Source organism: Gossypium hirsutum, chromosome A07 (genome assembly GCF_007990345.1).
Source record: "Gossypium hirsutum isolate 1008001.06 chromosome A07, Gossypium_hirsutum_v2.1, whole genome shotgun sequence".
NCBI classification, from domain to species: Eukaryota; Viridiplantae; Streptophyta; class Magnoliopsida; order Malvales; family Malvaceae; genus Gossypium; species Gossypium hirsutum.
Genome location: NC_053430.1, coordinates 98270380 through 98298295, shown reverse-complemented (window position 1 = coordinate 98298295; position 27916 = coordinate 98270380). Strand labels below are relative to the sequence as shown.

General features: G+C 32.7%; 6 protein-coding genes across 6 annotated transcripts; 3 read left to right on the top strand and 3 right to left on the bottom strand.

The window, feature by feature from the left end:
* Positions 1-231: 231 nt before the first annotated feature.
* On the bottom strand, positions 232-1912 carry LOC107937110 (peroxidase 55). Its single transcript, XM_016869927.2, has 3 exons — positions 1401-1912; positions 1126-1317; positions 232-1032 (listed from the first exon to the last, which is right to left on the bottom strand). Exons 1-3 carry the CDS (start codon positions 1605-1607, stop codon positions 457-459), a joined length of 975 nt encoding a protein of 324 aa, XP_016725416.1. The 5' UTR covers positions 1608-1912; the 3' UTR covers positions 232-456.
* Positions 1913-2176: 264 nt separating this feature from the next.
* LOC107937102 (peroxidase 51) lies at positions 2177-3657 on the bottom strand. Its single transcript, XM_016869919.2, has 3 exons — positions 3299-3657; positions 3033-3224; positions 2177-2966 (listed from the first exon to the last, which is right to left on the bottom strand). The coding sequence occupies exons 1-3, from the start codon at positions 3506-3508 to the stop codon at positions 2403-2405; spliced, it is 966 nt and encodes a 321-aa protein (XP_016725408.1). The 5' UTR covers positions 3509-3657; the 3' UTR covers positions 2177-2402.
* Positions 3658-6857: 3200 nt separating this feature from the next.
* On the top strand, positions 6858-8879 carry LOC107937093 (zinc finger protein 511). Its single transcript, XM_016869910.2, has 4 exons — positions 6858-7125; positions 7251-7315; positions 7595-7793; positions 8225-8879. The coding sequence occupies exons 1-4, from the start codon at positions 6997-6999 to the stop codon at positions 8573-8575; spliced, it is 744 nt and encodes a 247-aa protein (XP_016725399.1). The 5' UTR covers positions 6858-6996; the 3' UTR covers positions 8576-8879.
* A 7557-nt stretch (positions 8880-16436) lies between these two features.
* Positions 16437-17452, top strand: LOC107937105 (40S ribosomal protein S5). The gene is made up of 3 exons (XM_016869923.2): positions 16437-16754; positions 16918-17121; positions 17243-17452. The coding sequence occupies exons 1-3, from the start codon at positions 16627-16629 to the stop codon at positions 17295-17297; spliced, it is 387 nt and encodes a 128-aa protein (XP_016725412.2). The 5' UTR covers positions 16437-16626; the 3' UTR covers positions 17298-17452.
* A 1415-nt stretch (positions 17453-18867) lies between these two features.
* LOC107937089 (protein transport protein Sec61 subunit gamma) lies at positions 18868-20417 on the top strand. The gene is made up of 3 exons (XM_016869906.2): positions 18868-19095; positions 19192-19307; positions 20232-20417. The coding sequence occupies exons 1-2, from the start codon at positions 19002-19004 to the stop codon at positions 19305-19307; spliced, it is 210 nt and encodes a 69-aa protein (XP_016725395.1). The 5' UTR covers positions 18868-19001; the 3' UTR covers positions 20232-20417.
* Positions 20418-20566: 149 nt separating this feature from the next.
* LOC107937090 (ribonucleoside-diphosphate reductase small chain) lies at positions 20567-22546 on the bottom strand. Its single transcript, XM_016869907.2, has 2 exons — positions 21770-22546; positions 20567-21333 (listed from the first exon to the last, which is right to left on the bottom strand). The coding sequence occupies exons 1-2, from the start codon at positions 22111-22113 to the stop codon at positions 20685-20687; spliced, it is 993 nt and encodes a 330-aa protein (XP_016725396.2). The 5' UTR covers positions 22114-22546; the 3' UTR covers positions 20567-20684.
* Positions 22547-27916: the final 5370 nt, after the last annotated feature.

The window sequence follows — 27916 nt, the reverse complement described above, 5'->3', positions numbered from 1 at the left end:
AGTTCATTATAATGAAAAATTAAGTTCTCTCAATCTCTCTTCCAATCACATTAACAAGTCTTGTCTTAAATATGCATATATTGATTTGTCAAAACTTTAATCTCGTGCTCAAATAAGTGTTCAACATGAAATCAAATAACAAAAATCATTTAGGAAAAAACTTCTTTTTAGAACAGGATCCCTTTAGGGAAATTTGATCAACAAAAAATTAGAGGTGGAATACATATTGACTTTTTGAGAATTATCATAAACAAGGAAGCAAACATCCATTTCTTTCTCAGACAAAAGACACATACAAAGATAGGTTGTTGGCAATGGCATGTTAACAACTCAATAACATGGAAATTAATTCTTTTTTATTGTTATAAAAAATATATGAAGGAGAAGACACAAAGAATTTGGGTCACTTTTATTTTGTTGTCCAATGACAGCCCCTTATTGAACCTCATTTTCCATTCAAGAATTAAAGGCTGTGCAGTCAACCCTTATCTGTCCTGCATTACCAGTCTTGACTCCCACCCTTCCAAGTTTCCTTATTGCTGTAACAAAAGCTCCACTAAAATCACCAGGGTTGTTAGCAAAATCAATCACAGTAGCTTGAGATGCTTTATTTGTAAAGAGCACTTCATCTGAAGTAAACAACCCCTTCTTAGCAACTAGATTCTGGAAATACATGTTATCAAATGTTTGTGGGGTTGCAGGATCCATGTTAATGGCGATTCTGGGGTCAACATTTTGAGGACAAGCTTGCATTAACTGCTGTGCATAGGTCGGATCGAGATTGGGATCGACAGGTGATGACGGAGAAAACGAGTACAACCGATTCGCGAAGCGACTGCAATGAGAGAAGCCTACAGTATGAGCTCCTGAGAGTGCAATCATATCAGTTTGTGTAAGGTTGTTTTTGGCGAACATGGTGTTGAGTTGAGTGAGGTTGAAATTAGGGTCTGGTAGATTTCCAGTTATCCTGGATGCCTTTGAAATAAGGCCATCACGTCGTCCCAATTCTACTTTGAATAAAGGGCCACCGGCCTGGGAATTTCAATAATAATAATAAAAGACAATTATCAGAACATCGATCAGTTTTGTCGTGCAATAAATGTCTTAGTCTTTGGCATTCCTTACCAGTTCTATAACATCCCTAGTAGCAATTGTCAATATGTCAGCACAGGAGACTACTCTTGGGCAACTTTTTTCGACTTCCGTCTTAGCTTTTATTACCGTATCGAATCCATCTCCGGCCAGCGAAAGATTATCCGGAGCATCCTTCTCGGCGTCCCCATTCGGCGAAGATATCAACACTGATGCATCACAACCCTATAAAACGAAACCAAAACAAGGAAATCTTGTAAAAAAAGCTAAACCAGACAGGCTACGGAAGGGGAAAAATGAGAACCAACCTCAACAAAGCAATCATGGAAAAACAGACGTAAGGTGGCAGGAATTGTGACGAATGTCTGGTTAATCTTCTCGGTGACCACTTTTCTTACAATGGATTCCACTTTCGGACAGCTAGTTCGGTAAAATGTCTCGGATAATTGTCCCTTTCCCTTCTGCATCATCATGAAAACTAGGAACAATATCATCAACCATGTCCTCACCGCCATTCCTCAAATTTCAAGAGTTTCAGTCCCTCCACAAACAATGTATATCTTAAAGAGGTGTCCATAAAATATATAAATAAAGAAGAAACAAAGAAATGAAGGCCTTGTAAGCTGTTGGAGAAGATGCTTGATTAATAACTCACTTAATCTAATCATATAAATATTTGTTAACTCAGCAATCAAGCAAGCAGCTACGTTATTTTAGCCCTTTGACCTGAATCAGTCCTTTTCTCTGGTTCATGTATCCAACAACAAGAAAGATAATCTCTTCTATTGCCTCAGTTGACATTTTCTAATTATTTCATATATAGATAACCTACATTCATCGTCGTTTTAAATTTCATTTCCCATGGTTCATTGTAAGATCAGTTCATAGTTCAGACTTGGAATAAAATAGAATAACCCTCCCTTGGTTGTAGTTAGAGATGAAAGCGACAATAAAAAAAAATCCAAAGTCTATACAATAATATAGTGGAACATTATTGCGGTAAGCATGTTGTTTAATTGAGTAATGTATCTGGGTTTTGATTTCATTGCTGCTGTTATGGTCAACTGCGTGTTTATCATTGATATTGTTTTTAAATTATTACTTGTTATTATAAATCAAGCATATGCCTCTCAAAAATTTACATGTTCAACATAGTGTGACACTGAATCCATTTTATTGGTTTGATTTACAAAAACAATGCCTATCTTTTACATGCATTGACAAGCATCACAAAGGACCAAAAATAAAATAATTACAAGGATATTCTTTTTCATATACTGTATGATGACCTTCAAATACCATCCCCAATTTCATGAGTTAAATGTTGTACAATCTATTCTTATTTCACCTTCATTGCCAGTTTTGACACCCACCCTTCCAAGTTTCCTCATTGCAGTAATAAAAGCTGCATTAAAGTTACCAGGGTTAGTAGCAAAATCAGATACTGTTGGTTCAGAATCTGGATCGGTGTTAAGCACTTGGTCCGAACTAAACAAGCCCTTCCCGCCTATTAGATTCTGATAGTACACATTGTCAAAAGTTCGTGGAGTTTCAGGATCCATGTTGATGGCAATGCTTGGATCTACATTTTGAGGGCAAGCGTCCATCAATTGTTGTGCATAGCTTGAGTCCAAAGTAGGATCTATAGAAGACGAATATATACGACTCGAAAACCGGTCGCAGTGCGAGAAGCCTAGAGTATGGGCCCCTGAGAGCGCGATCATGTCGAGTTGGGTAAGGTTGTTTCGAGCAAAAAGGGTGTTGAGTTGATCAAGGTTGAATTCAGGCTCCGGTAGATTTCCGGTTACTCTTGATGCTTGCGATATAAGTCCGTCTCGACGTCCCAATTCTACTTCCCATGAAGGACCTCCAGCCTAACATCATATTCACATATGTTAGTACGCAATATAATCGCAATAGCATTGCGATTTATTTCTTACCAGGACGACAACCTCACGAGCAGCAAGAGCTAAAATATCAGCACAAGACACAACTCCAGGACATTGCGTTTCAACGGCTTGTTTGGCCTTGATTACCGTGTCGAATCCATCTCCGGCAAGGGAGAGATTATCTTTAGCATCCTTTTCGGCATCTCCACTCGACGATGAAATCAACACTGATGCATCACATCCCTACAAAAATAAATCCATTAGTAACTTCAAAAAATATCATATAATTAATTAAGAGCAAAAAACTACTAATTAACCTCAACAAAGCAATCGTGGAAAAACAAGCGGAGAGTTGCAGGGATGGTAACGAAGGTTTGGGTGAACTTCGTCGACACTTCTTGTCTAACTATGGATTCCAGATTCGGACAAGAATTAGCATAGAAATTTTCGAGTAATTGCCCCTCTCCGCTCTGCATAATCATTAAAACCATTGATAATAGTACCAACCATCTCCTTACTACCTCCATTTTGTTTCTGCCTTCTAGTTCGTGACTGAAAGTGTGAAATTAACTCTTATATATACAAGACTTCAAGACTTTTAATAAGAAACTGTCAGGCATGCATGGAATTTGGTGGCTAATACTTGGTCTAACTATACTAAATCCCTCAAATCCAATACCTAAATATATATGTATATATATATGCTTTAATCTAGTCCTTTTTTTCTTAGTTTGAATACCTAATCAATCTTGCAAGTAGCCATTTTCTTAACTCGTATTTTATCATTCCACCCACAGTTTAAAAAAATATATATAATTTTCTAAATATATAAAAATGTTGAATTAGTCACCTCAAAATGGTATTGGAAATAGTTTAAAAGCAAAGAGTAAGTCAAATATAAGATTGATGATGGAAATTTCTGTGCAGTTCCCTTTCACCTAAATCATGGAAAAAAAATTAAAATAATTAGGTAGGTGGAATTGGAGTGGCATTAATTTAGATGACAGTGGAGACATTTAGAAAAGAAGCTTAGATTAATTTCTTACAAGTTAGTGGCTATGTATGAAAGAGACATAGCAACAAATCAGTGTACGAAGAAGAATGTGTAAGATTTCACGTGGGATATAAATATAAAATCACCTTCCCACTTGCTTAAGTCGTATGCATCATTAATCATTTACTTGTTCATCATGTCCAAATATAAAGCAAAAAAATCATTCTAAATACGATTATTTAATAAATATAAAAATAATATTGCAAATATTACATCTTATGACTTTTCTTTATATAATAAATTATACTATTACTTTGTGAAAATTGTAATTTTAATTTCTATATTTTAATGTGATAAATTTTTTAATTTGGTATTTTTAGTTATAATTCAAACAATATCAATTAAATTTGTTTGTGACAAAGGGTTTCCAAAAATAAGAAGCTTCAATTAGTCCTTTTCAACATTTGATTAAATGGAAAAATTGAAATTTTAGTCCTTTTCAAAAGCTAATAATTTAATTTAAGTCTTTTTAAATATAATTTTTTTTACTTTATTCTCTTGAAAAAAAAATTTAGCTTTGCCACAAGTCTTGAAATTTTAATCTTGATGTAAATGATAGTTATTAATTCATTAACTAGATTTTTAGCGAGTAATGTGTGAAAATAACAAATTATCATGACATTACACATATAACAATATTTTGTTATATTAAATTTTAAAAATATAAAAATTTAACTTAATGAATTTAATAATAATCTTTTGATAAGAAATAAAATTTGAAATTTCCAATGACTAAAACAAACCAAATTAAAATACATACCATATTCGTGTCTAAATTTTTAAGACTAATTGATTTAGGAACAGTTAATTAGAACTATAAATAAATAGTTGACTCTAAGACTGTTTCTTCTTAATACATACCATTTCTTTTTCCTAGTGGGGAATTTTTAATATTTCAAATATCCGAAATAAAAAATTGATAAATATCGAGTGTAATGATAAGATATATCTCGCATTTAAAATAAAAATATGTATTCAAATTTTAGAGATAATATTGTTGAAAAGTACAATAAAAAATTCCAAATATGAACCGTAAAAATTATCAACAAAAAATTAAAATGAGTTAGAAGTTGATTACTATAATCTTGCAAGGTCTGAAAAAATATTATGTATTAAAGTTCAAGGATATATGCTATAAATGTTAATTTTGAGTGCAAGGTAAAAAGTTTAATTGTAAGCAAAAATAACATTAAGAAAATTTACTCTCTTTTAAAGAATTCCATCTAACTCGACTTCTAATTTAATCAAAACCCATTTTAATTTTAAGTTGAAAATAATGATTTTATAGCAATTTGCACTATAAATTTCTCCTCTTTCATTTTGTACCTTATCTTCTAATTATGTATTAATCATTAAATTATTTGTGCTTGCTTGGTCTATATTCCTTTAACAAACTTAAATTTCATCATGCCATGACTTGGACAAAAATGTTAAACCCATAACATAAATTCCTTATTTCATTCTTTTATTTTTAATATTAAAACAAGTAATTTAGTGTAGATATAGAAATAATATCAATGAGCATTTGATCGGATCGAGTCAAATTGAGTAAAAAATTTCGAGTTAGTCAAGTTGATGAATCTTATTTTAGCAACTAAACTCAATTTGAATTTTTTTCGAATCGAGTCAAAAAATTTCGAGTTAAGTCGAGTCGAGTTAACTATTATTTACACTCAATGTTGCGTTTACATTGACCGATTATTTAACTAGTAGATAAAGTACAAGATTATTTAACTATACAAATAATATAATGATTTTGCTTTTAACTTAATGAGTAAACATTTATCAAAACAACGTAGCTTTGCCTTTTAACTTAATGTTTTTGACTTTTAACTTTAGAAAAAGTAAATATTTATCAAAACAACATAGTTTTGCTTTTTGTTATTCGGATTTTCAGATAACTCGAATTGTGTAATTCATAATCGAGTTAAGCCGAAAAATTAAAATATTTTATTCGAGTTAATCCGAATAACTCGAACTATTTAATTCAAAATTTAAATTTTTTAACCAAATTTTTCAAATCAAATCAAAATTTACTCACATCAATAAAAAAGAAACGTCATATCTTACTTCTTATATTATTTTGGCACGTCACGATTAGCTAATTCTATTTATTATCATTAATATACCAAATAAATATCATGTATGTAATAATATTTATATTATATATAAAAATTAGTTTCTTACCTCGTGCGTTGCTTAGATTAATTGTATATATTAATTATTAAATATTAAATATTTTTTAATTTTTTTAAAAAATTATATATTTTCACAAATAATATAAAATAATATAATCTAAATATTTTATATTGTTCAACCCATAAGTTAATTGAATCAATGAAATCTTCACGATATTCTTATTCATTTCAAGCTCTTTAAACGAAAAAAAAAACTTAAATTCTTAAAAATAAAAGTATAAAAATTAAATTTTAAATGTACTTTTAAAAAAATTAATTAATTAACTAACAGTTTCTTAGAAATAAATTTAAAATTCTGTTTCTAAATTTTTAATTAAACAGACACTTTTTTTTTTAAAATGTGTTGAAAAAAAACGATATGAATTTTACTTTTTAAAGATATTTAAAAAAAATTAAGCATATATGTACAATTAATAAAAATTATAATAAATATGATTGGATAACAAATCAATCCAAAAAAGATGTTAGACAAAAATTGGTATAGACTAACTGAACTAATTTTTTTTATAAATTTTTAATAATTTACTCAAACCAATTAAACTGGCGTGACCGGTTCGACCACGGGCCAAATCCTAAAACATTTCTTGGAACTGAAATTTTAGATGGGCAAGTGTCCAAGTTATTGGGATCCATCATTATTAAAATGGGTAGGCTCAATAGAAAGCCTTTCTTTCGGCTCAACTCAAATTTCCTAAAACCCAGAATATTCAAACTTTAAATCATTCAAAAATTAATCCCAAAATTCTCTCACCTCTGAGTAGCCATGGCGATGGTTGTAGACTACAAACACGACTCCTCGTTTCCCTACTGGACCTCGATTCGTCGTCGATTTGCTCCGGACTCTCCCTTCTTCTCTTCCGGTAACATCGAGAGAGAACTTCTTGCCAAACAGGTCCTCTTTCCTTTCAACTTTTATCCACTACCTCTTCTAATTTAAGATCTAACCAAATACTTTTTCTTTATTAAGTTATTAATTAACTGGGTTTTTTTTTTGTTCTTTTCTGGGGTGAAATTCAGGTGGCATTGGATTTAACCGAAGATGAAAGGAACCAACTTGAGAAGATGATAGATAATGATGCCAGGTTTTAGCTTTTATTACACTATTTGAAGTCTACTTTGCTATATAATCACTTGTTGTTAATGGTCATACAAGGGATGTTATATGCTCCACAACGGTTTCTACGTCCAGCAGAAATTGTGAATTGTTTGGACTTCCTTGTAATCTTTTGTATGATAGAATTGCAGTTGTTGCCTCTTAAATGTAGTGGACATGGAAATGAAGATTTTTTTCATATGAAAAAGATGATAAGACTTCAGAAAATGTCATTAATTGTGCCATTTTGTGACTAATGCTTGAACAGAGGTATCTTTTGTCCAATCGTTGGCTGCGACGCACGCCTGACTCTGTTGGAGGACTTTGAAGATCATTATAATGCACGGCATACTGCTTCTTGTTCTGTGTGCTCTAGAGTTTATCCGACATCTCGTTTACTAAGTATTCATGTCTCCGAAGCACACGATTCCTTCTTTCAAGCGAAAGTCGCTCGTGGCTATGCTATGGTATCTTTCTTTCATTAACTTTGTATATTGGTGTTTCAAGATTGTTCATGGAATTCTTCCTTACCTTTTATTTTGTTGAATGCATTTTATCAGATTTGTGTAATGAGTTTGTGGCAATGTTAAGGCCCCAAACATGACCATTCAACTAGTGTCATGCATTTCATATATTTACCGTATTTAGTTGACTGCAATCTGGCCTCTCTTCCCATCATCCATGCATATCCAATGACGAGAAAGATATTGATAAGAGGGCTTCTCGAACTTAGAAATATGAATTGTGAAGGGAATGTTAATTTGTCTCCAAACCATGAAAATTCATATAATTTTGTTTTTAGACTCTTCTAAGATATAGAAATGGTTATTAGTTTGTTGTTAACTTTGTCGTATAATTGGGTTTAATATGGATATCTTTCTATCTTTGCGTGTAACAGTATGAATGCCTTGTGGAAGGTTGCGATTTGAAGTTCAAAAATTACAAGGGCCGGCAACAACATCTAGTGGACAAGCATAAATTCCCAACTTCATTCGAGTTCTTTAAGAAGGCACATCCATCCAAGAAACAGAGGCTGAAAAACCAACAGAAACGAGCAGTGAATAAGAAGGATGAAGAAGCTTCAAGCAAGATGGAAGTAGAAAATGAAATGATGGAAGGCCTTGTTTCAGCTGTCTCTAAATTAAGCACTTCAGACTCCTCTCCTTCAACCGTTAGCTTTGGTCGCCATAATGCACGTGGCCTTACATTTGTTCCTCGATCCGTCCAACCACCACTACAAAAGAAGTGACTCCACAACAAAAGGGGCAAACAGGTATGTCTTTTTCTACATGAAGATTCCTGCAACTGGTAATGGAAGCACTTCAGAGTCAATTTTTTGAGTTCAAGTAGGAAAGAAAGATGTTAATGCAAAGGATGATTAATCTGACTTGTTGAGAAAGCACATTATGGAAATTCAAGTGTTTTTTATTTTGATTATAGATGTTTCCTTTCCTTTGATTTTGAGCCTCTATGTAGTTTCATTGAATTTCAATCTTGTTGAATATGAGGAATATTTTGCAATGGGAGCACTTATCCTGTTGTCCTCGGGTTGACATATGGCGTTCTCCAATCATTTTCATTTTATTATTTATTTTTCCAAAATAGAGCTCTCATGTGCAATTATATTTGTGTGGGTTTAAGTTTGAATTAGTCGGCTTTTGTTTAGATTGTTGCATTTTTTAATACGTTGTGTTGTAATAATTTGATTCAGTTATACTTTAATAGTTAAGTTTTATTGGTTCGGGATTGTATTTGTAGTTTGATTGTTCCATTAGTGTAAACTTAAAAAACAAAAAATATAACTCTCATCGAAGTGTTCATGGGTCGAGCTGGGCCCAACCAAAATTTTAGGCCTATTTGTTAAGCTTGAGCCCGACTTGACCCGAAAAATGGGTTTAAAATTTTGCCTAAGCTTAACCCAGATAAAAATGTTAAAATCTGGCCCTGGTCTACTTGTATTAATTTTTTTATATAATTTTTTTTTTAAAAAATGTCATACATCAAAAATACTAAAAACATTAAAATAAATGTTTTTCAACAAATTGAAAATAAATTAAAAAAAATATGTATACTTAAATAATACTAAAATATGTGTAACTTAATAAGCAAATGGCTCTAAAATAGTAACAAAATTAACAATAAAACAAAGTTATACAATAACAACAAAATAGTAGCAACAGTGAAATGGTAGTAAAATAATGAAAAAACAACAAGAAAATTTTTAAAGATATTTTTCTGATTTATAACTTGATCCAAAAATTTAGAGAAATTATAAAATTATCTTCACTGGTAAATTTTGTGGAAAATTTTCTAATTCAGAGCAAGCCTATACTCGGCAGACATGAACTTGAGGATAGCGGAGGAGAGTACTCAGTTGAAGCGCTAATCCGAGACGAATCGAAAAAGTACAATTTTAGTTAAGTGTTTATTACTTTAGATATGTCAACCAGGATTTTGTTTTGGAAATTTTTTTGAAACTCTGATTTTTCCTTAAATTTATTTCTGCTGCGTTTTTCAAACTCATTTTTCCAGCACACCCTTTATGTATTAACTCTCCGACATAATGTATTGTAGTTGACGAGTATCCAAGATACATATGTAATAAAAAAAAACAAACCAACAAAGCTAAGAACAAAGTCATAATCATCCAAGTGAATTACCTCGAAGTCTTCCTTACCTTTCTATTGGTTAATTTGTAGCTCAACTCCTTGAGCTACTCTCACAGTTGGGACCTCGTTAGAATTTACCATCTTGATATTCGTAGTCAATTTGCTAATTGAGAGACCAAGTTTACCCACGGCTTTCTCCAATATGAACAAGTCTGATGCCCTCGTATCAATAAGAACACTCCTTCGGCCTACGATGTCGATGTCAATGTCTACAAACATCAAAACTTTTTGTTTACGATCCATTTTCGCTTTTGAAAAATTGAGTATCATTAACCCAAGCTTTAAAACCTCATTCTCTGGCCTCACTTCCTTTTCTTTACTAATCGTGGAAAACTTATATCGCTCTAAACAGTCTTGCATATTGTGCAGTCCACAACATAAAAAGCATTCCATTGGCTTTTTTTCATTCTCTCTAAACCTTTTGGTTTCAACAAAACTCAAGATCGAACCAAGCTTAATTGGTGCTTTGTTTGGTTCATCGTCCGCTTTGATGGCAAAAAGCACATATTTTTTTGGACAGCCCCTCACTATATGCGGATAGTCATAAATGAAGCATTTCACTGGCTTATTCAGTTTGTTGTTAGGCTTCCACTTCCCATTATGTGGTTTCCCATTACCACCATTATTGCTGCTATTCTCAATTTGTCCTTCTTCATCTTCCCTACCATTGTTCTTTTCTTTGGGCTTTGAAAACTCCAACTTGTCTTTCTTCAGAACAAGCTCAATTAAGAACTCTGCTACGGTCATGGTTTTGGTAATTTCTTTGACCCCTCAGCATTGCAACTCTAGCTTCGCCCAAGGCTTTAGCCCATCTATGAAAGATAAAAATGCCTCTTTCTCACCCAAATTAAAAATTTGGAGCATGAGTTTACTGAATTGCTACAAATACTCCTTAACTATTCCTTGTTGCATAAGTCAACACAACTTAGCTTAAGCCTTATCCTCGGTATACTCTAGGTAAAACTGCCCCTTGAATTCACTTTGGAACACCTCCCAAGTCCCAATAGTAGTACCACCTCGTCTTTTTGGAAGACCTATGGCGCCACCATAACAAAGCAACATCAGTAAAATACCTAGCAGTAGTATCACCATAATAGCATCATCCATGATGTCTGTGGCACGAAAGTATTGGTCCATTCCCTACAAGAAGTTGTCAACATCCTTTACGGGCCTCGTCTCATTGAACTCTTTCGGCTTTGTGACATATATCTTAGGTTGGGTGCCACAGCTAACACCCTATTACCCAAAGTAGCTTTGCAGATATTGAGCTCCCCTTTGAGCTCCTCAATTTGTTCCTTCAAGGCTAACACCATAGCCTTGAGAGCATCATTCTTCTTAGCCAACTCATCCATAGCGGTATTGAAGACCCCTTGCATCAAATCCACATTAGCATTAAGGGACTCTACTACTTGTTCATTGAGTTGATTTTGCCTCGATTCCAACTCTATGGTATGTCTATCAACTTCTTCAATTGTCTTTTTCACATCACTCATGGAGCCTTTAAGTTTGACAACCCTACCTTCCAATGTCAATAACATATCCCTCGAGCTACTAGTTTTTTTACCCTTCCCACGGGTCTCCATAGACTTAACCTGCTTGTTTACTCCTTTCAACATCTCAACTGATACCTTTGAACACTAGCTCTAAAACCAACTGTCACGGGGCTAGAACTTAAGTATGACAAACCAGGTGGCTTTAGGAAATTTCTTTGCTTCAAATCCGCCTAAGTCAGCCTAGCTATCGAAAAGTGAGAATTCTTTCGAAAATTCTCTAAGGCATCGAAAATAAAGCGGAAGTAACTCAAAAGCATAGGAGCAACAAAAAAAACTTGGAAACCCACAAGAAAGCAGTACACACTAAGTGTTTGAGTAAATATTATAAAATATATTCCTTAACTCAAGAATAGAATACAATAGGATACTATGAGATGGAAGGCATCTATTTATAGTTGAGCTCCCCTAGATTCAACGGTATAGATCGAATTACATCAACGGTTGAGATTAGTGTCCATTTACAAAATGAGAGTCCTAAGGGATTTAAACTTTATACATATTTATCCCTTATGATATACAATAAGTACCCTAGTAATTCAAGTTTTATTGGAGTGTTTCATTGGGCAACCAAGACTTCAAGTAGATGAGCTTCTTCATAGGTTCCATGAATCAGGCTAGTTCAAGCAAGTCAATTAAGCACCATTTAATCAGTAGACCTCTATGAGCGCTCTATGTGTATTCGTAACGGATTTTGATCCGCAACCCATAATATAAGGAGCCAGTTTCAAACCTACCTTTAATCTTTCAATCAATTCTTTTTAAACATGTGAAATGATAAAATAATAATAATAATAATAACCCATGACTGATTCCACCCACCTACCCAACTCTAGCCTCATCCAAATATATATTTAATTGTCTCCATTTCTCTAACAAGACTTCATTTGTGGTGTGTATTTAAAAAATTCTTCAATACAAATAGATAATTATTATTTTTTAATGTCCTCATTCCCCCAACAATAATTCCCGAACCGATCATTTTATTATTTTGTTATTTATTTATTTTTGCAATCAATTAATTAGCAAGTAAGTGAAGTTAATAAGTATTTTTATTTCTATTTCTATTTTATTTTTTAGTTTAGATTTTATAGTTTTAAGAATATTTATATTGTTTTAATAAATGTAATAAAATATAATATGTTTTTGTTTAAATTTTTTTATAATGATGATTATGTTATTGTTGATATGTTTTTATTTTAATACTAATGTTGGTTTATATGGAAAATAATTTTTAAGATGAATGTTTGATCATTTATTTTAATATTCAATTTTTAGAGGATAGGTAGATAGCAATTATTTTAGATTTTTCCTTTCTTTTCATTTATTCTTTTTTTTTCTTTTTTTCTCTTTCTCCTCCTTCCCCAACCAAGGCCCTAACTACCATTATTGCCACCTATCACCGGTTGTATTCCTAGCAACTTAGATCGTCAAAAGCCTCATTTTCTTTTCATCTCCTATCCTTTGGCTTAGATTTTTCCAAACAAGCCATTGAAAGTCCCAAAATTCAAATCAAGCCTCGTCTTCTTCCTCTCTGATCTCGTAGCTCCATCATCAAATCGTCACTAATTTTGATATGTTCTTCTCGTCAATAGCCGCCATTCCACCATTAGGATCTTTCGAAAAATCTTTGGAAGTCTCTGGGTTCATGGTTTGCCAATGGTGGGTGCTAGTTATAATTGTCTTGGTTTTAATATCATTTGATTTGAGTTGGGTAAGAGTATTGGGTTTGCAAGTGGTGGTTTCTTTAGCCAATGGTGATGGCAGTTACTATAGTGGAGGGGAAGCCTAATGGGGTTTGTACAAGTTTGATGGTGCGAAGATGAGTAGTTTAGATTGATAGGGAATGAGATAGAGGTTGGGACAATGAGTTGGTAGTGATACAATGATGGCGGATGATGTGCGTGATAAATTTTATATTTATGATTGATCGTACTTGAAAACTAACTATTATCACGATAAAGGCAAGCGCACCTATCAAACAGTAGTATAGCTTATAGCAAGACCAAAATGTCGAACCCACAGGAACTAAAAGTACTAGTATTAACCTTCTTTTTATTATCTAGCCTAAAAATAAGGGGATTTGCTTTATCTAAACTAATTAACTAAACTAAGAATGAACAAGAAGTAAATTGGGAAAATATTTTTGGGAAAACTGATTGATTTAGACAATACCCAAGAAAGAATCCACTTAGACTTCACTTGTTATTTGACTCTGAACAAGACGATTTTTTCACTTGACTCGATCCATAGAAATCCCTAATTTATATTATTATCTCTCTCGAGACTAACAACGTCTAACCCTAGGTTGATTAATTGAAATCTCTTTCTAATTAAAACCCCTAGTGTTGCATTAACTCGATCTATAGATTCACTTATTAGGTTTGACCCTAATCCGATAGATTTATGTCGCCCTATGTTTAGGGGTGCAATCAACTCCGCTTAATTATGCTAGGTCTACTCTTAGACAGGGACTTTTACTCCTCTGAATAAGCACATCAATACTTGAATCAATATCCTGGAATATTAAAGCAAGAATTAAGAACACATAATTAAGAACAAATCAAGTATTTATCATATAATTCAGAAAATAGTAACAAGATCCATCTTAGGTTTCATCCCCTTTAGGTATTTAGGGGATTTAGTTCATATGTGTAAAAGAAAACATCTCAGAAGAATAATAATAACAAAACATAAAGAAACCCAAAAACCCTAAAGAAAATTGAAGGGAGATCTTCAGTCTTGAAGGAGAATCTGACTTGTAAGATAGATCAATCGGCTTTTTTCGAGTAATTCCTTGCCTCCCACTTCGTGTGTTTTCTCTATGTGCCTCATCGGGGGTTTATATAGGCTTTAGAATGCTTCCAAACCCTCAAAAGTGGCCTTTTTGAGTAAAACTAGACTTGGAATCGACAGGGACACGTGGGGTGGCTTAGGCCGTGTTAAAGTCTGCTAAATAGACATGGGCGTGTGGTCTACCCGTGTGAGGAAGTCCAGGCCGTATTGATTTCCCACGTTGACCCATTTTCTCTATTTTTGGCCTGTTTCTCGCTCTTTTTACTCTCCTATGCTCACTTAAGTATAAAACATGAAATTAAAGGATTAGGATCATCAAATTCCACAAATCTAATGATAATTCATCCAAAAATGTGCTAAGCATGGGATAAAAATATGTACAAATTACGACTTACCAGCGAAAAAGGAGGAGAAGAAAAACTAGTGATATAATAGTGGATGGCCGGCAATAGGTGGCAACGGTCAGCAGGCCTATTCTTAACATTTTTGGGCCCCTAGGCAAAATAATAAAATGGGGTTTTAGGTCCCTTAAAAGTTGGTACAAAAAGTTTTGGACCCTTAAAAGCTAAAAAAAATTTTGGGCCCCTTAAAAATTGAAAAACAATATTTTGGAACTCTTTCAACCTTAGGCCCTAGGCGGCCGCATCTCCAAACAGCCTTCAGGGCCGAGCCTAACGGCCAGGGCTTTGTTTAGGGAAAGAGGAGGAGAAAAAAATAGAAAAAGAAATAATAATAATAAAATGGAAAGACAGGAAAATAACAAAAAGAAACCTTAAAAAAGTTTAATATTAAAAAAAATAACTTTTTTTTAAATGTTAGAACATATTTAGTGTGAGTTTGGATAGATAAAATATTTCATGTAACTTTTTTTATCTCATGCTTGTTATCCTATCTAATTTTACTATAACTATTATTTTTATATTAACCACAAATAGATACACGATTTATCCAAACTGAAACTTAATCCGCCACCTAAAATAAATATTACACTATTAATGACACTAAGTATGTTTGGTTGGGTGTATTGGCATAGCCAATACACCCCTAATCGGTGGGCCCACTTAATCCCATGTTTGGTTGGGTGTATTGCCCTAATACGGGCCTATTACGTTACGTACGCAATCCTCATTTTCTCTGCTTCAACGCTGATTTCCAATCCCTTCCAAAAGAAAGGATTAGCTAATAGGTGTCTGTTTTACCCTTCCCAGCAGAAATCGTTCTCCCCACCCTCTCCCTCTCCCTCTCCCTCCCAACATCAACAGAAGTTGCCACCGAACCAAACCTCCACCCGCTCAGATCTTTCGCCGACTTTCATCTTGGCATCTTTCACCAACATCAACAGAAGCGGCAAGTGCTTCTTCTCTTTTTTACTTAATTTGGATTTTTAATTTTCTTCCTCATGATTGTTTTGTTGACAAAAAACAGATTTGTGTTCTTCAACTATGGTGGGTTTTGTCTGTTGAAATTAGGGTTTTTTTGGGGATAAATTATCAATTCTCCTGCATTATCATTCTATCTTGTATCCTTCAGTTGTCTGTTGAAATAAGTCTAGTTTGGAGTAGAAAGTTAAAAATGCGTGGATTAGGCTTCTGTTTTTTTTTCCCTTTATTTCGCCATTCAAACTTCATGTGTGGTGAAGCCGTTATATAATGATAAAGTATGATTGAGTTTATAATGTCGTAATTACATGGTGGATTTTAATTTCTAAGCAAGAAGTTCTGTGGCTGAACTTTCTGTTTTGTCGTGGCCAAGCAGGAGTTTTAATTGTGAAATGGTCTCTGAGGATACTGTCCATGCATTAAAAATGAACAGCTGATTAATAATCTTGACAACTGCGGAGAACTTCTGATCTATTGCATTCTCATTTTTTGGAGTTTCTGTTTCATTAGATCAATTCATTTTATACAACTTTTCTTGCTTTTGTTTGAATATTTGTTTTATGCTGTTTCTCTTTTCTTGGATTTTAATTTTGATCTAAAGTCACTTGATTTTTGGATTTTAGTTTTGATCTGAAGTTACTTAAAAAGTAGCATCTATAATCTTCAAGATGTTCGATTTTCAGTATTTTTGGGTCTTATTATGGCTTGTTTGTCGAGAAATTCTAATGTGTGGTTTTGGATATAGGTTTAGTTGAGGCAAAAGTACCATGTAACCTTTTAGTTGAATGTTTTACATGTGGAGTAGTGTATAATCTATCATATGTTTTACACACTGCTGGGAGGTACTTAGTTAAGCGTTTTAGAAAGGCTCAGTGCCCCATTGTTGAGAGGCTTACAAACTCATTGATGATGCATGGCCGAAACAATGGAAAGAAACTTATGGCAGTCAGGATTGTGAAGCATGCTATGGAAATTATTTATCTCCTGACTGATCAGAACCCAATTCAAGTCATTGTTGATGCCATTATCAACAGGTGGCCTATATGACCTTTAAGAATTTCCTTTTTCAAATGTATCACTAGCTGACTTTAATCTTTAAAGTAGCAGATGATGTTAATTAAAACATCTTCCAATTCTGGGTTATCTTTGTTGGATCAATCTTTGATAATCCTTGTTGATTTTTGATTGATATAACAGTGGACCTCGTGAAGATGCTACTCGTATTGGTTCTGCTGGTGTTGTGAGGCGTCAGGCTGTTGATATTTCTCCTCTTCGTCGAGTGAATCAAGCCATCTATCTCCTCACCACTGGTAATCGTGAGTCTGCATTCAGAAACATTAAAACTATCGCTGAATGTTTAGCTGATGAGCTTATTAACGCAGCAAAGGGATCATCTAACAGGTAAATAACAGCCTTTGAACTCCCGTGTTTGAACCTTATTTTGCTTTGAAACTAGGAACTGTCCTTGCAATCCCATTTATTTACCACAGCTTGCTTCATCATTCTCGTGTTGTTTGTGCAGCTATGCCATCAAGAAGAAGGACGAAATCGAGAGAGTTGCCAAGGCCAATCGTTGAGGAATTGGTAGGACTTTGCATAAACCATGGCAGTGGACACTTCTGTTTTTTATTCAGTACTTTATAAGTTACCTATTTTGTGTTCCGAACATAATATGAATGTTCCGTTATTTAAGTTGAGATGTTATTGAAGAAAGCATATCCTGTTTTGGTTATATATGTTGTACTTATTTTGCCATGGTTTGAAGCTGTTGAGTTCATCTTTGCTGCAAACAAAGAGATGAGAGTGCTTGATGTGGTTGTTTTGACCACATTAAATCGCCCTGCCTGTTGCTGATAATTAGTACTTAAAAAAGAGACAATTAAAGGAAGAAATCAAATTGAGTTTTTCCAATTATTGAGCAGATGAAATTATACAAGTCTTTCAAAAATATTGTTTTGAATTTCTAACCCAGCCAATAGAAGCAAAGAAAAAATATTAATTGGAGCAATTGTACAAACTTCTATTTGAAGTTAAATACAAAGGCCGTAACACTATTGAAATCAAGCCTTTCAACCTGCATTAACAATGGAAGAGACTGCAGTTCATCAACGTCAAATTTTATATGTTTTATGAACATGATTCTCTCTATCTACAGATAAAGAAAATTTTTTTTGGAACTTTATACTACAAAAGTCGATTTAATAATCCCCGTTCTAATACTGCTTATGTTGTTTGGCTTGTTTCAGTTGGAAATATAATTTATTAGTTATAATTATTTTAAATTTTATTAAATCATATATTTTAATTAAAATATATTTAATATTAATTATTTCAAATTTTCTTTTATAGTATCATATATTATGATTTGAGTAAATTCATATAAGAATATTAATTATTAAGAATTTTATTAAATTATATATTTTAATTATAATATATTTAATAATAATTATGTTACTTTATATTTTACAGTATCATATATTATGATTTGAGTAAATTCATATAAGAATATTAATTATTAAGAATTTTATTAAATTATATATTTTAATTATAATATATTTAATAATAATTATGTTTAAATATGATTAAATTATTTATTATTGATATTAATAATCTTATTAAAATTTAAATAACAATAACAATAATAATTTACCAAAACAAATTTCTGCTAATTATAAGAATTTTATTAAATTATATATTATTAATTAAAATATATTTAATAATAATTATGTTTAAATATGATTAAAATATTTATTACTGATAATAATAATCTTATTAAAATTTAAATAACAATAACAATAATCATTTACCAAAACAATTTTATGCTAAGGGTATTCTAGTCATTTTAGTTTTTTCCATTATGCTATTACACCTCTATTCCATTCAACCAAACACAAGATTACTATTACGCCTCTATTCCATTACATTCAACCAAACAGTGGATTAGCTATTACACATCTAATCCAATACACCTCTAATCCAATACAGCGAACCAAACGCACCCTTAATGATTATTTTACAATATCTCTGATAACATCAGCTGTGCATCGATAACATTAATCCCCAGAAGTGAACATTTTTTTGTCTCTCTTATCATAGAGATAAGCCAAGCTAGATATATAGGGGCAATGTTGTCCATTCACATGAACAACAAGGAGGCATTTGAGGTCAAACAGAAAATTACTTAATTTATATCGACAGCCATTTTAAGAGATTCACAGATCTAAAGAAAAAATCAAACCTTTTTCATCGTAGAGCAAAGCTAAACCAGAAGAAAGGGGAAAATGGACGCAATTGACTCAGTTTTCGATCCACTGAGAGAGTTCGCTAAGGACAGTGTTCGTCTCGTCAAGAGATGCCACAAGCCCGATCGCAAAGGTTACTCATTTTTCCTTTTTTTGTTTTTCTCTATTATTAGATTTTGTTGGTCCATCAAAATTCTGATCGAATGATTCGATTGTCTTTTTGTTTCAGAATTTACCAAGGTTGCGTTCCGAACAGCGATCGGATTCGTTGTTATGGGATTCGTAGGATTTTTCGTCAAGCTCATCTTTATCCCTATTAACAACATTATTGTTGGATCCGGTTAGGTATGGTTCGCTTCCTTCGATTTCTATCTAATTTTTCATGTGAATTTGTGGTTTCTTGTTTTGATTATTATGGATCTGTTATTGATGTGATGCTCATCTGATTTTATACGAATTTATTTTGAAATTAAAGCATTAAATCTCTGAATTTTTGAAAATCTGGTTGTTGAATACATAGGATAATGAATCTTTTTGTGAAATTTAGATTTTTAAGCGACAAGGGAAAACCGGTAAATTGAATTAAACACTGACTTTATCCTAGAAACCTTCCTAGAGGGAGACTTGAGCTCAACTTGTCCATGTAATTGTTTCATGCACAGCTTATAGCAAAAATTGTCATCAATAACTAATTATGCTGCTAACAAGGCTGGGGCGGTGGTAAGTTACATTGCTCTCTAAATAAGAAATCGTTGGTTCAAACCTTAAAAGATGATATTGTTGGAAAGGGTAACTACGATCTCGAATATCAACCATATCAACCATAAAATGGACATGAAGGATATGAAAAAAAAAACTAATTATGCTATCTGTAATGCGCAATAGTGGTTGAATTTCGCTTTCGGGTGAAAAATGCAAAAAGGCATAGAAGATGAGCAGTTTCTTGAATCATCTGTGTTGATGTTGTTAAGGATCAAATACAGAAAGGATACTAACAAGGGCTAGGTCTAATGGTTAGGCACATTGCATTTTTAAGCAGATAAATCAGATTTAACTTTGGAGATAGACATTTTTGTGAGGGGCAACTATGAACCTCAAAAAAATCAATTTTTATCACCAAACTGGACACAAATTTCTCTATCTTTAGTACAACCATCTGGAATATACATCGTGAGCATCTTCCTCCATTATTAGCTGTGGTGTATTGATACATGTTGGATAGTTTTTGGGATGAATGCTAACTCTCTTAATCATTTGCTCAAATTGCAGGCCTTGTCAACGTTTGCTGAAAATCGGTAGAATGTTTAAGTTAAGAGGTACGTCATGAGTTTATGAAGTAATTTCAATTTAGACTTGGGTTTGTCTTTAAATTCAGTTTTGTTGAAAAAGGGTTCAATTTTGGTGTTTGTAATAGAATCTTGTTGAAGCAAGTTCAATCTTTTGACTTGATACAAACCAAGGCATATGTGTAGATTGTGGTACGCATTTTTTTATACCAAGTTTAAACACATTTCTCACAGCAAACGACGGGAAATATGCCTGTTTTTCGTTGGATAATTCCCCACATAGTTCTGCAACTGGGTATTCGCCATTGATGAACAGAATTCAAGAAAAATAAACCTTTTATTTATTTACACTGAATCAAATTGGATAAACTAATTAGCATAAAGCAGAATAATAAAAGGGATTTTCTTTCTTTTTTGCTACGTTAAAAAGAAATACCTAAAAGTCCTCATCCATTTTGAATTCATGGGTCTTGCCATTCCCATTCAAACTCGACATGACCGCTGCCTTCTGATACTCTCCAACTCTCTTCTCGAAGAAATTGGTTTTCCCTTGCAATGAAATTAGTTCCATCCAATCAAAAGGGTTAGCCGCATTGTACATTTTGCCATACCCTAAAGCTCCTAACAACCGATCCGCAACGAACTCAATGTATTGACTCATCAACTCACCATTCATCCCAACTAACGCGCAAGGAAGAGCGTCGCATACAAACTCCCTCTCTATATACACCGCATCACTCACTATTCCCTTCACGCGCTCTTCACTTAGCTTTGACTGAAGGAGAGAGTACGGCAAGCAAGCAAAGTCGCAATGGAGACCTTCATCTCGAGAGATCAACTCGTTTGAGAAAGTTAATCCAGGCATTAACCCGCGCTTTTTTAACCAAAATATCGCGCAGAAACTGCCGGAGAAAAATATGCCTTCTACGCAAGCGAAAGCGATTAACCGTTCGGCAAAAGCTTCGCGGCCGTCGATCCATTTGAAAGCCCAATCGGCTTTTTTAGCCACGCACGGCACCGTTTCAGTAGCGTGGAAGAGGCGGTTTTTTTCGGTGGAATCTTTGATAGAAGTTTCGAGGTATTCCCTTTCATAAGATGGATAGTCCTTTTGAAAGGAAAGCAGTAAAATACTAGGCAAGTGGTAAAGAAATCTATCTATTTCCGCTGACAGATCAAAAGAATGCAAAACGTTCCATTTTGACAAGCAGCGAGAAGGCCTTTTATCCTTCCCCTTTCTTAACATTCCCAGGGAAAGAAACTGCATCCACGGAAACTTCGAAAGAAGAAGACCTAGAAAGAAAATTGGATGGGATGGCAAGAAACTAGCTTCCCTAAGGGAAGGGACAGCTTTCAAACTTCCTTGCCCGAGCGCTTTACTCTACTGCAAAGGTTTTCTAGTCAGATAGGGAAGAGGTAGACTAGACTTACCAGGAAGATAAGGGCGAATGAAAGCACCTGAAACGAGCTGGCTTAGAGAGAATCAGTTCAGAAGTGAAGAAGAAAGAATCTCTCGTGGAAAACAGTTTATCATTAGGAGAGTGGATATTCTCGATGGCGATTTGGAATCCATAAAATGCACGCGCCTCTGCGATTTGGACCTCTTTCATGAAGAGAACGGCGAGATTTTCGAGGACGATGCCATCGGATGCGGCGAAGAAGGCAAGAACATGACTGATGAAGTGGCGTTCGTCGGCGGTAAGATTTTGCCAGTGTGGAAGATCGGAAGAGAGATCAACTTCCTCGGCAGTCCAAAAAGAGGCTTCGGCTTTCTTGTACATTTCCCATATCTGTGGGTATTGGATTGGGAACATGCAGAAGCGGTCCGGGTTGGAGGCTAGCAACGGCTCTTCTTGAATCGAAGACATTGGTTGAATTTGAAGGGTTTTTTTTCTTAAAATGGAGAAAGAACTAGTAGTATATTTATAGCAGAAGAAGAGCGGGAGAATTTTAAATATTTTCAAGGAAGCTTGCGGTGGAATTCAGGTGTCCCTATTGGATGATTAGAATTTCATACAGCCAATAACGGTCGGCGTATCAGCGAAGCTTTTTCTTTTCTGTTTCAGTTTTCTCCCTTAAAAGCTTGCCCTCCACTCTTCCAAAAATTTAAAATTTAATCTAATATTTTTATTTTTAATTTTTTTTTTTTACTTTTCAAATTTCAGAATCAGAGTCTTAGCTCGATAATGCCTATGCAGGAAGATGTGAGCTCGAGTGCGTTGAAATGTATTATTCTCCTATTTTTAGGTTAAGGATGGGCTATGGATAGCTCTAAGTATTATGTCGAATAAAACAGATTTGATCAGAAACTATAATGAGATTGTTAAAAAAAATACTGTTAATTTTTTTAATAACTATGTATTTAAAAAATTGACTTTTTTAATAAATCTAAATTTAACAAAAAAAACAACAATTTTAATAGTTGTACACGAATTTTGAAATTTAAAAAGTAAAAGGGTTAAATTTCTAAAAATAGAAGTATATAAGCTAAATTCTAATTTTTCAAAAAAATATAAGGACTTAAGTCATATTTTAACCAAAATATATTATTAGTTGTTGCTGAATAGTTTTTGAATTCTTTTTAAATAATTAGGGCCAGTTTAGCATTATTTTTAAGAAGCACTTTTTTAGACAAAAAATATTTTTAAAATAAAAGCATTACTAAACAAGATACTTTTGACAAAAAAATTTGTTTGCAAAAGCACTTTTTTAACCAAAAGGAGAAGCAAAAAATTTTAGCTTTTGCTCAAAATTTTAAGAAACAATGTTAAAACTAAGCTTTAATTCCACCGATCCCTAAATCATGAAACTTATTTTAAATTGATCCCCAAACTTCAAAACATGCTAATTACATCCGTAAGGTATCAATGTAAATAGAACGTTGTTGCATAACTTTTAAATGTAAAATTGAAAAAATAAAGAGTGGTCGGTAAAACTTTTGTAAAAGCTTTGAAAGCTTCAAAACTAATATTTTAAAAAATCTATTTTTACAATATTCATTTTTTTCTTAAATTTTTCATTTTAAATTATGCCACATAAGATCTAATGTGTCATTTAACAATTAAATTAACGATTTTGGTAACGAAAAGACCTAATTGATATAACCCCGATGTTTGAGGATGTAAATAGAATGATTTGAAGTTTAAGGACCAATTTAAAATGAGGGTCATAGTTTAGGGATGCTTAGAACTGTGGAACTGAATCTAAATGACCAAAAAGGACTCTTTTTTTTTTTTGTAAACAAGTTCACCATTCTCCCCACTCTCATAACTCCTGTCACTAAAGTCTATGTAATCAAACATCAACCCCACTAGCTGTTGAAAAAAATCCAATTTGAAAAAAAGGTTTTTGGACAACAAAAAATTAAAGTTTTGAAAATAGACCCGAATTGTGAAATTTATAGCAATAAACCTTTAAACTAGAATCATACCTATGTTTTTGGATTAATGGATCTTTAACGTTTTCTGGCTTTCAACCAAATGATCTTCTTCGTTATTCTCGCACCACGAACTACTTTGAGTGTGGGCTTGAATCAATTGAATTAAAACACAAAATTAGAAAAAGTTTTCTTCTATCTTTGGGGTGGAAACAAAAATTCTCTCTTTTTTAATAGAAACTGATATAATTGTTATTCTGGAAAAACATATTTAATAGTTGTGAATAAATTTTCTCTATTTTTCACCAAAGTAACAATCTTTCCAAGTTATATTAATAGCTCTACCGGTGCCATCTATTTATAGGGAGAGAAGGTATAACCTTTGTTGAATTGTAGAGGTTTATTTCAAATAGAAACAACTTTTTAGTCCAACTAGGAGAGGGAGAGGGGTTAATAGGGTGTGTTTCCCCTCATATATATTATGATGGGAATTTAAGCCTCTCATTGTATTGAGCCCAATTATATGTGCTTTCTAGACTTTTAACCTAGTACTTTATAATTTAATCCAAATACATATTTTTTTTATTTCCCAAAATAAACATTAATTTTCCAATTAAATAATTTTCTCATCCCAATTTTAACCCCAGTAAAATTATGAAGATTTTAACCCTGATAAAATTTCCAAGAAAATATATTCAATATTTCACAACTCAACTTGTTCACTATGACCGAATAGTTTATTTTTAATTTCAAGCTTTAAAATTGCTCAAAAATATAAACACATTCTTCCGATCATTCTTAAGTAATCAATATATATTTGCATATGGATCATTTTTCATTTTCATTTCCATTTTTTTTAGAAACCCACATTCAAATTCAAATTATTTCATTTCTCCATTTAAGATAAAATCATAATCATTTCTGAATATTTTCCATTTCTCTATTTCTATTCATTTCGTTCATTTTGATTCAAACACGCAATTCATTTATGGTTGCAACGAGCTAGTGGAGGGACCTATTGGACATATGTAATTAGGTCTCAAATGATTTATAATTAACTTTCGACTTTTTGCCTATTAATTATAAACTCATTTAGTCACGAAGTCATTACACTATAGTATTGTGACTAAGCTCTCCCTAATGACATACCATTACGAAAGCAACTATTCAGTGCTCGTCCAATGACCTTGTCATGAGTGTGTTACCCTTATAGTATATCATTGATCCATTTGGGATAATATTTGTTCTCCCAATATGATCCTATTTTATCTCATGATAACCATTACATATTCCTTCATAAAAAAGTCAATCACTATCAAATAGTGATCAAGTTATCCATTACAAAGAAGAACGACACATTGTCATGTTTACTTTTTACCAACCATGTAATGCCTATGAGAGGATATCATTTACCCATTTATCGGGATATGAATTCTACTGTTGTGAATGACACTACAAACTACAGAAGTCATACACCCAACATACCAGCTTTTTGTTCCTTATTTATTCGAACTTAGTCTTTTACTCATATTAAAGTGTATGAGTCATGCATACATAATCCGTCAGCCACTTAGGATTTAGGTATGTCACACTATGAACGTCACAAATGAATAAATCCATAAACGGATTCAAAACCTATTCTACTTGGGTCCTATCCGATGTTCTATCAATCCATTCAGTCATATCTATGTCTCTATCTTCTCGGAGTCATCACTCCAATGCCCAATATAAACCATCTCCCCAATTGGACCAGATAGGCAACATATTAGTATTTCAATTGGTTTTCTCATTTTCAATTAGACTAATACAAGTTTTCTTTCTGTATTACGATCCGACCACGTAATATCGCTTAGTATTAGTTAAACATCAGACAACCAGTGAGCAACATTTGTTTCCATTTTGCTTTGCAAGAAAAAACTATGTGAGGATAATATACAAAATATTAATGTAATTCATGAATAATTTTATTAACCAGTCTATTCGAAAAATTATGAGTGTACTTAGACGAAAATACTACACTTAGGACATCATATCCAACACTGGCACCATTTAACCCAACACTGCCAGCAATCTTGTTTTTATCTACCCTCCCAGTTTTCTTCTTAATTCCAAAATCAAAACTGCACTATTTCTTAACGTCATCACTTGACAAATTTCATTTCCTCTTTTTATTTCTAGAATGAACATATTTTTTTTCTTATATCCCTAATCTCATTATCTCCACTCTAAAATCCAAAATTTTGTGAAAAAATTTCCTCTCCACTGCTATTAAAAATTGAGTTAATATTATCCCCACATATGTTTTAACTTTTCCTCACTAGTCATCCCATAAGACCTATTAGCATTAGATGCCTCACTTATAACACTTTTCGATGGGCCACCTCTATTAGTTGATTTACCCAACTCACTATTCCCTGGACCGCCTACACTAGTCACACTCTCTCTATCCACACCACTTATATATTTTTCTTTATCAACATATTTAACTAAGAATAGGATATGTAAATTGAGGTTCATCTACCTTATGTTCAATACTAACATGCAATGCACTTTTTTATATGTGCTTAATCATTAACAAAAAAAGATACATTATCATATGCCATAATTAACCCATCCTCAAGTTTCTTTGCTGGTACTAAGTAACTAAGGTGCATCACACTTCTAAAACATGCATCTCTAACATGTCACATAAAATAGGATTTGACAAATAATCTGGATCTATTTGCCACTCTAATTCCCCCAAACATATTGTAACTTAGGATTCTTAACAAAATTCCCCTTACAATGCATAATTAGAGTTTTCTTTTTCCAAACCATCTTCATATTAACAAAAATACAATAATATAATATTAGTGTAATGACCCGATTTCTAGTGGTGTTGGAAAAGACGGTTTTGAGACTCTATTTCTATAAATTGAGCCAAATATTTACAGATTTAAAGTATGGATGTTTGGAATTTGGACAACCAATTTGGTCGAAATTGTGGTTAATTAGGCCCTAAGGGCTAAATTGTAATGTTCAATCGCTATAGATTTTTAATTAGTAAATGGTTTAGAGACTCAAATTACAATTAACCAAATGTTCAAAACAATAATTATATCATAATAAAGTGGGTGTTAGTGGAAGGTATGATTAATTAACCATTAACTTAAGTAAATTAAGGCTTTTTTAGTTAAAACATGGTTTATTAAGTTAATTAACAATTTAATCCTAATATATAAATGAAAATTCAGTGGAAAGAAAGAGAAATTAATCTCCTCCAACTGTATCTATGAAAGAAATAAATTCTTGACGCCACTATTAAGGTTTTTCAAGCTTTTGGCCTTAATTTCAAGTAAGCCCCTAGCCATTTTTCTTTGATTTTTATGGAAATTGAATCATGAAAACTTGATTTAGCTAACTTGTGTACTAATTTGTGAAACTATTAATGTTTTAGAAAGTTTCCATGGTTGAGAATTGAATGATTTAGTTGTTAAATTGTTAGAAATTAAGCTTAGTATATGAAAAGAACTAAATTAGCTTAATTGTTAATTCCATACATTATGGACCAAAATGAATAAAATGAAAAAATGTCATAAATTTTTGGTAGGAATAGAAAATAGAAGGTCCCTAATGGGTCTTGGTGAAATCAGATTTTAATATGATGCCCTAAATTGCAAGTTATGCTTGTCTTAGTATTATGAACTAAATTGAATAAATTGTAAAATATGTAAAATTGACATATTATTGTGATTTGGGTGGAATTTCATTATGTGATATGTTTTATGATTATTCGTAGCTAACGACAACATCAAATCGTCCAAAGGGAAAAGGAAAAGCGAAAATCATCGATGAGTGACGTGAGATCACATTTTGTACGTTTATGATTTAAGGCCATTTAAATTGATTTCATTTTCATGTTAATTGAATATGGAAGTGTCAAGGTGAATATTTAGATATAAAATGAATTATTGGATTGAGCTTGATTATGAATTGAAAAAATAGAGGACTAAATTGAATAAAATATAAAATAGCATGAATTATTGAAATATGATATATGTTATGGAATTGAGTCTGAATATGTATTGAATTATATGAAATACATATGATATGTTAAGGAATTGAATTATAATAGTGAATGTGACTGAAAAATGATGTGTTTTAAAAAGAAAGTGTAATTGAATATCGACACCCTATTAATTAGTTGGATTGAGTCGAATATAGTCCGTATGCCATAGAATTGGATTGTGAACAGAATTATGTGTTTATGTGCCAGGATGCACTTCGTGTGTCAGGATGCACTTCGTGTGCCAGTA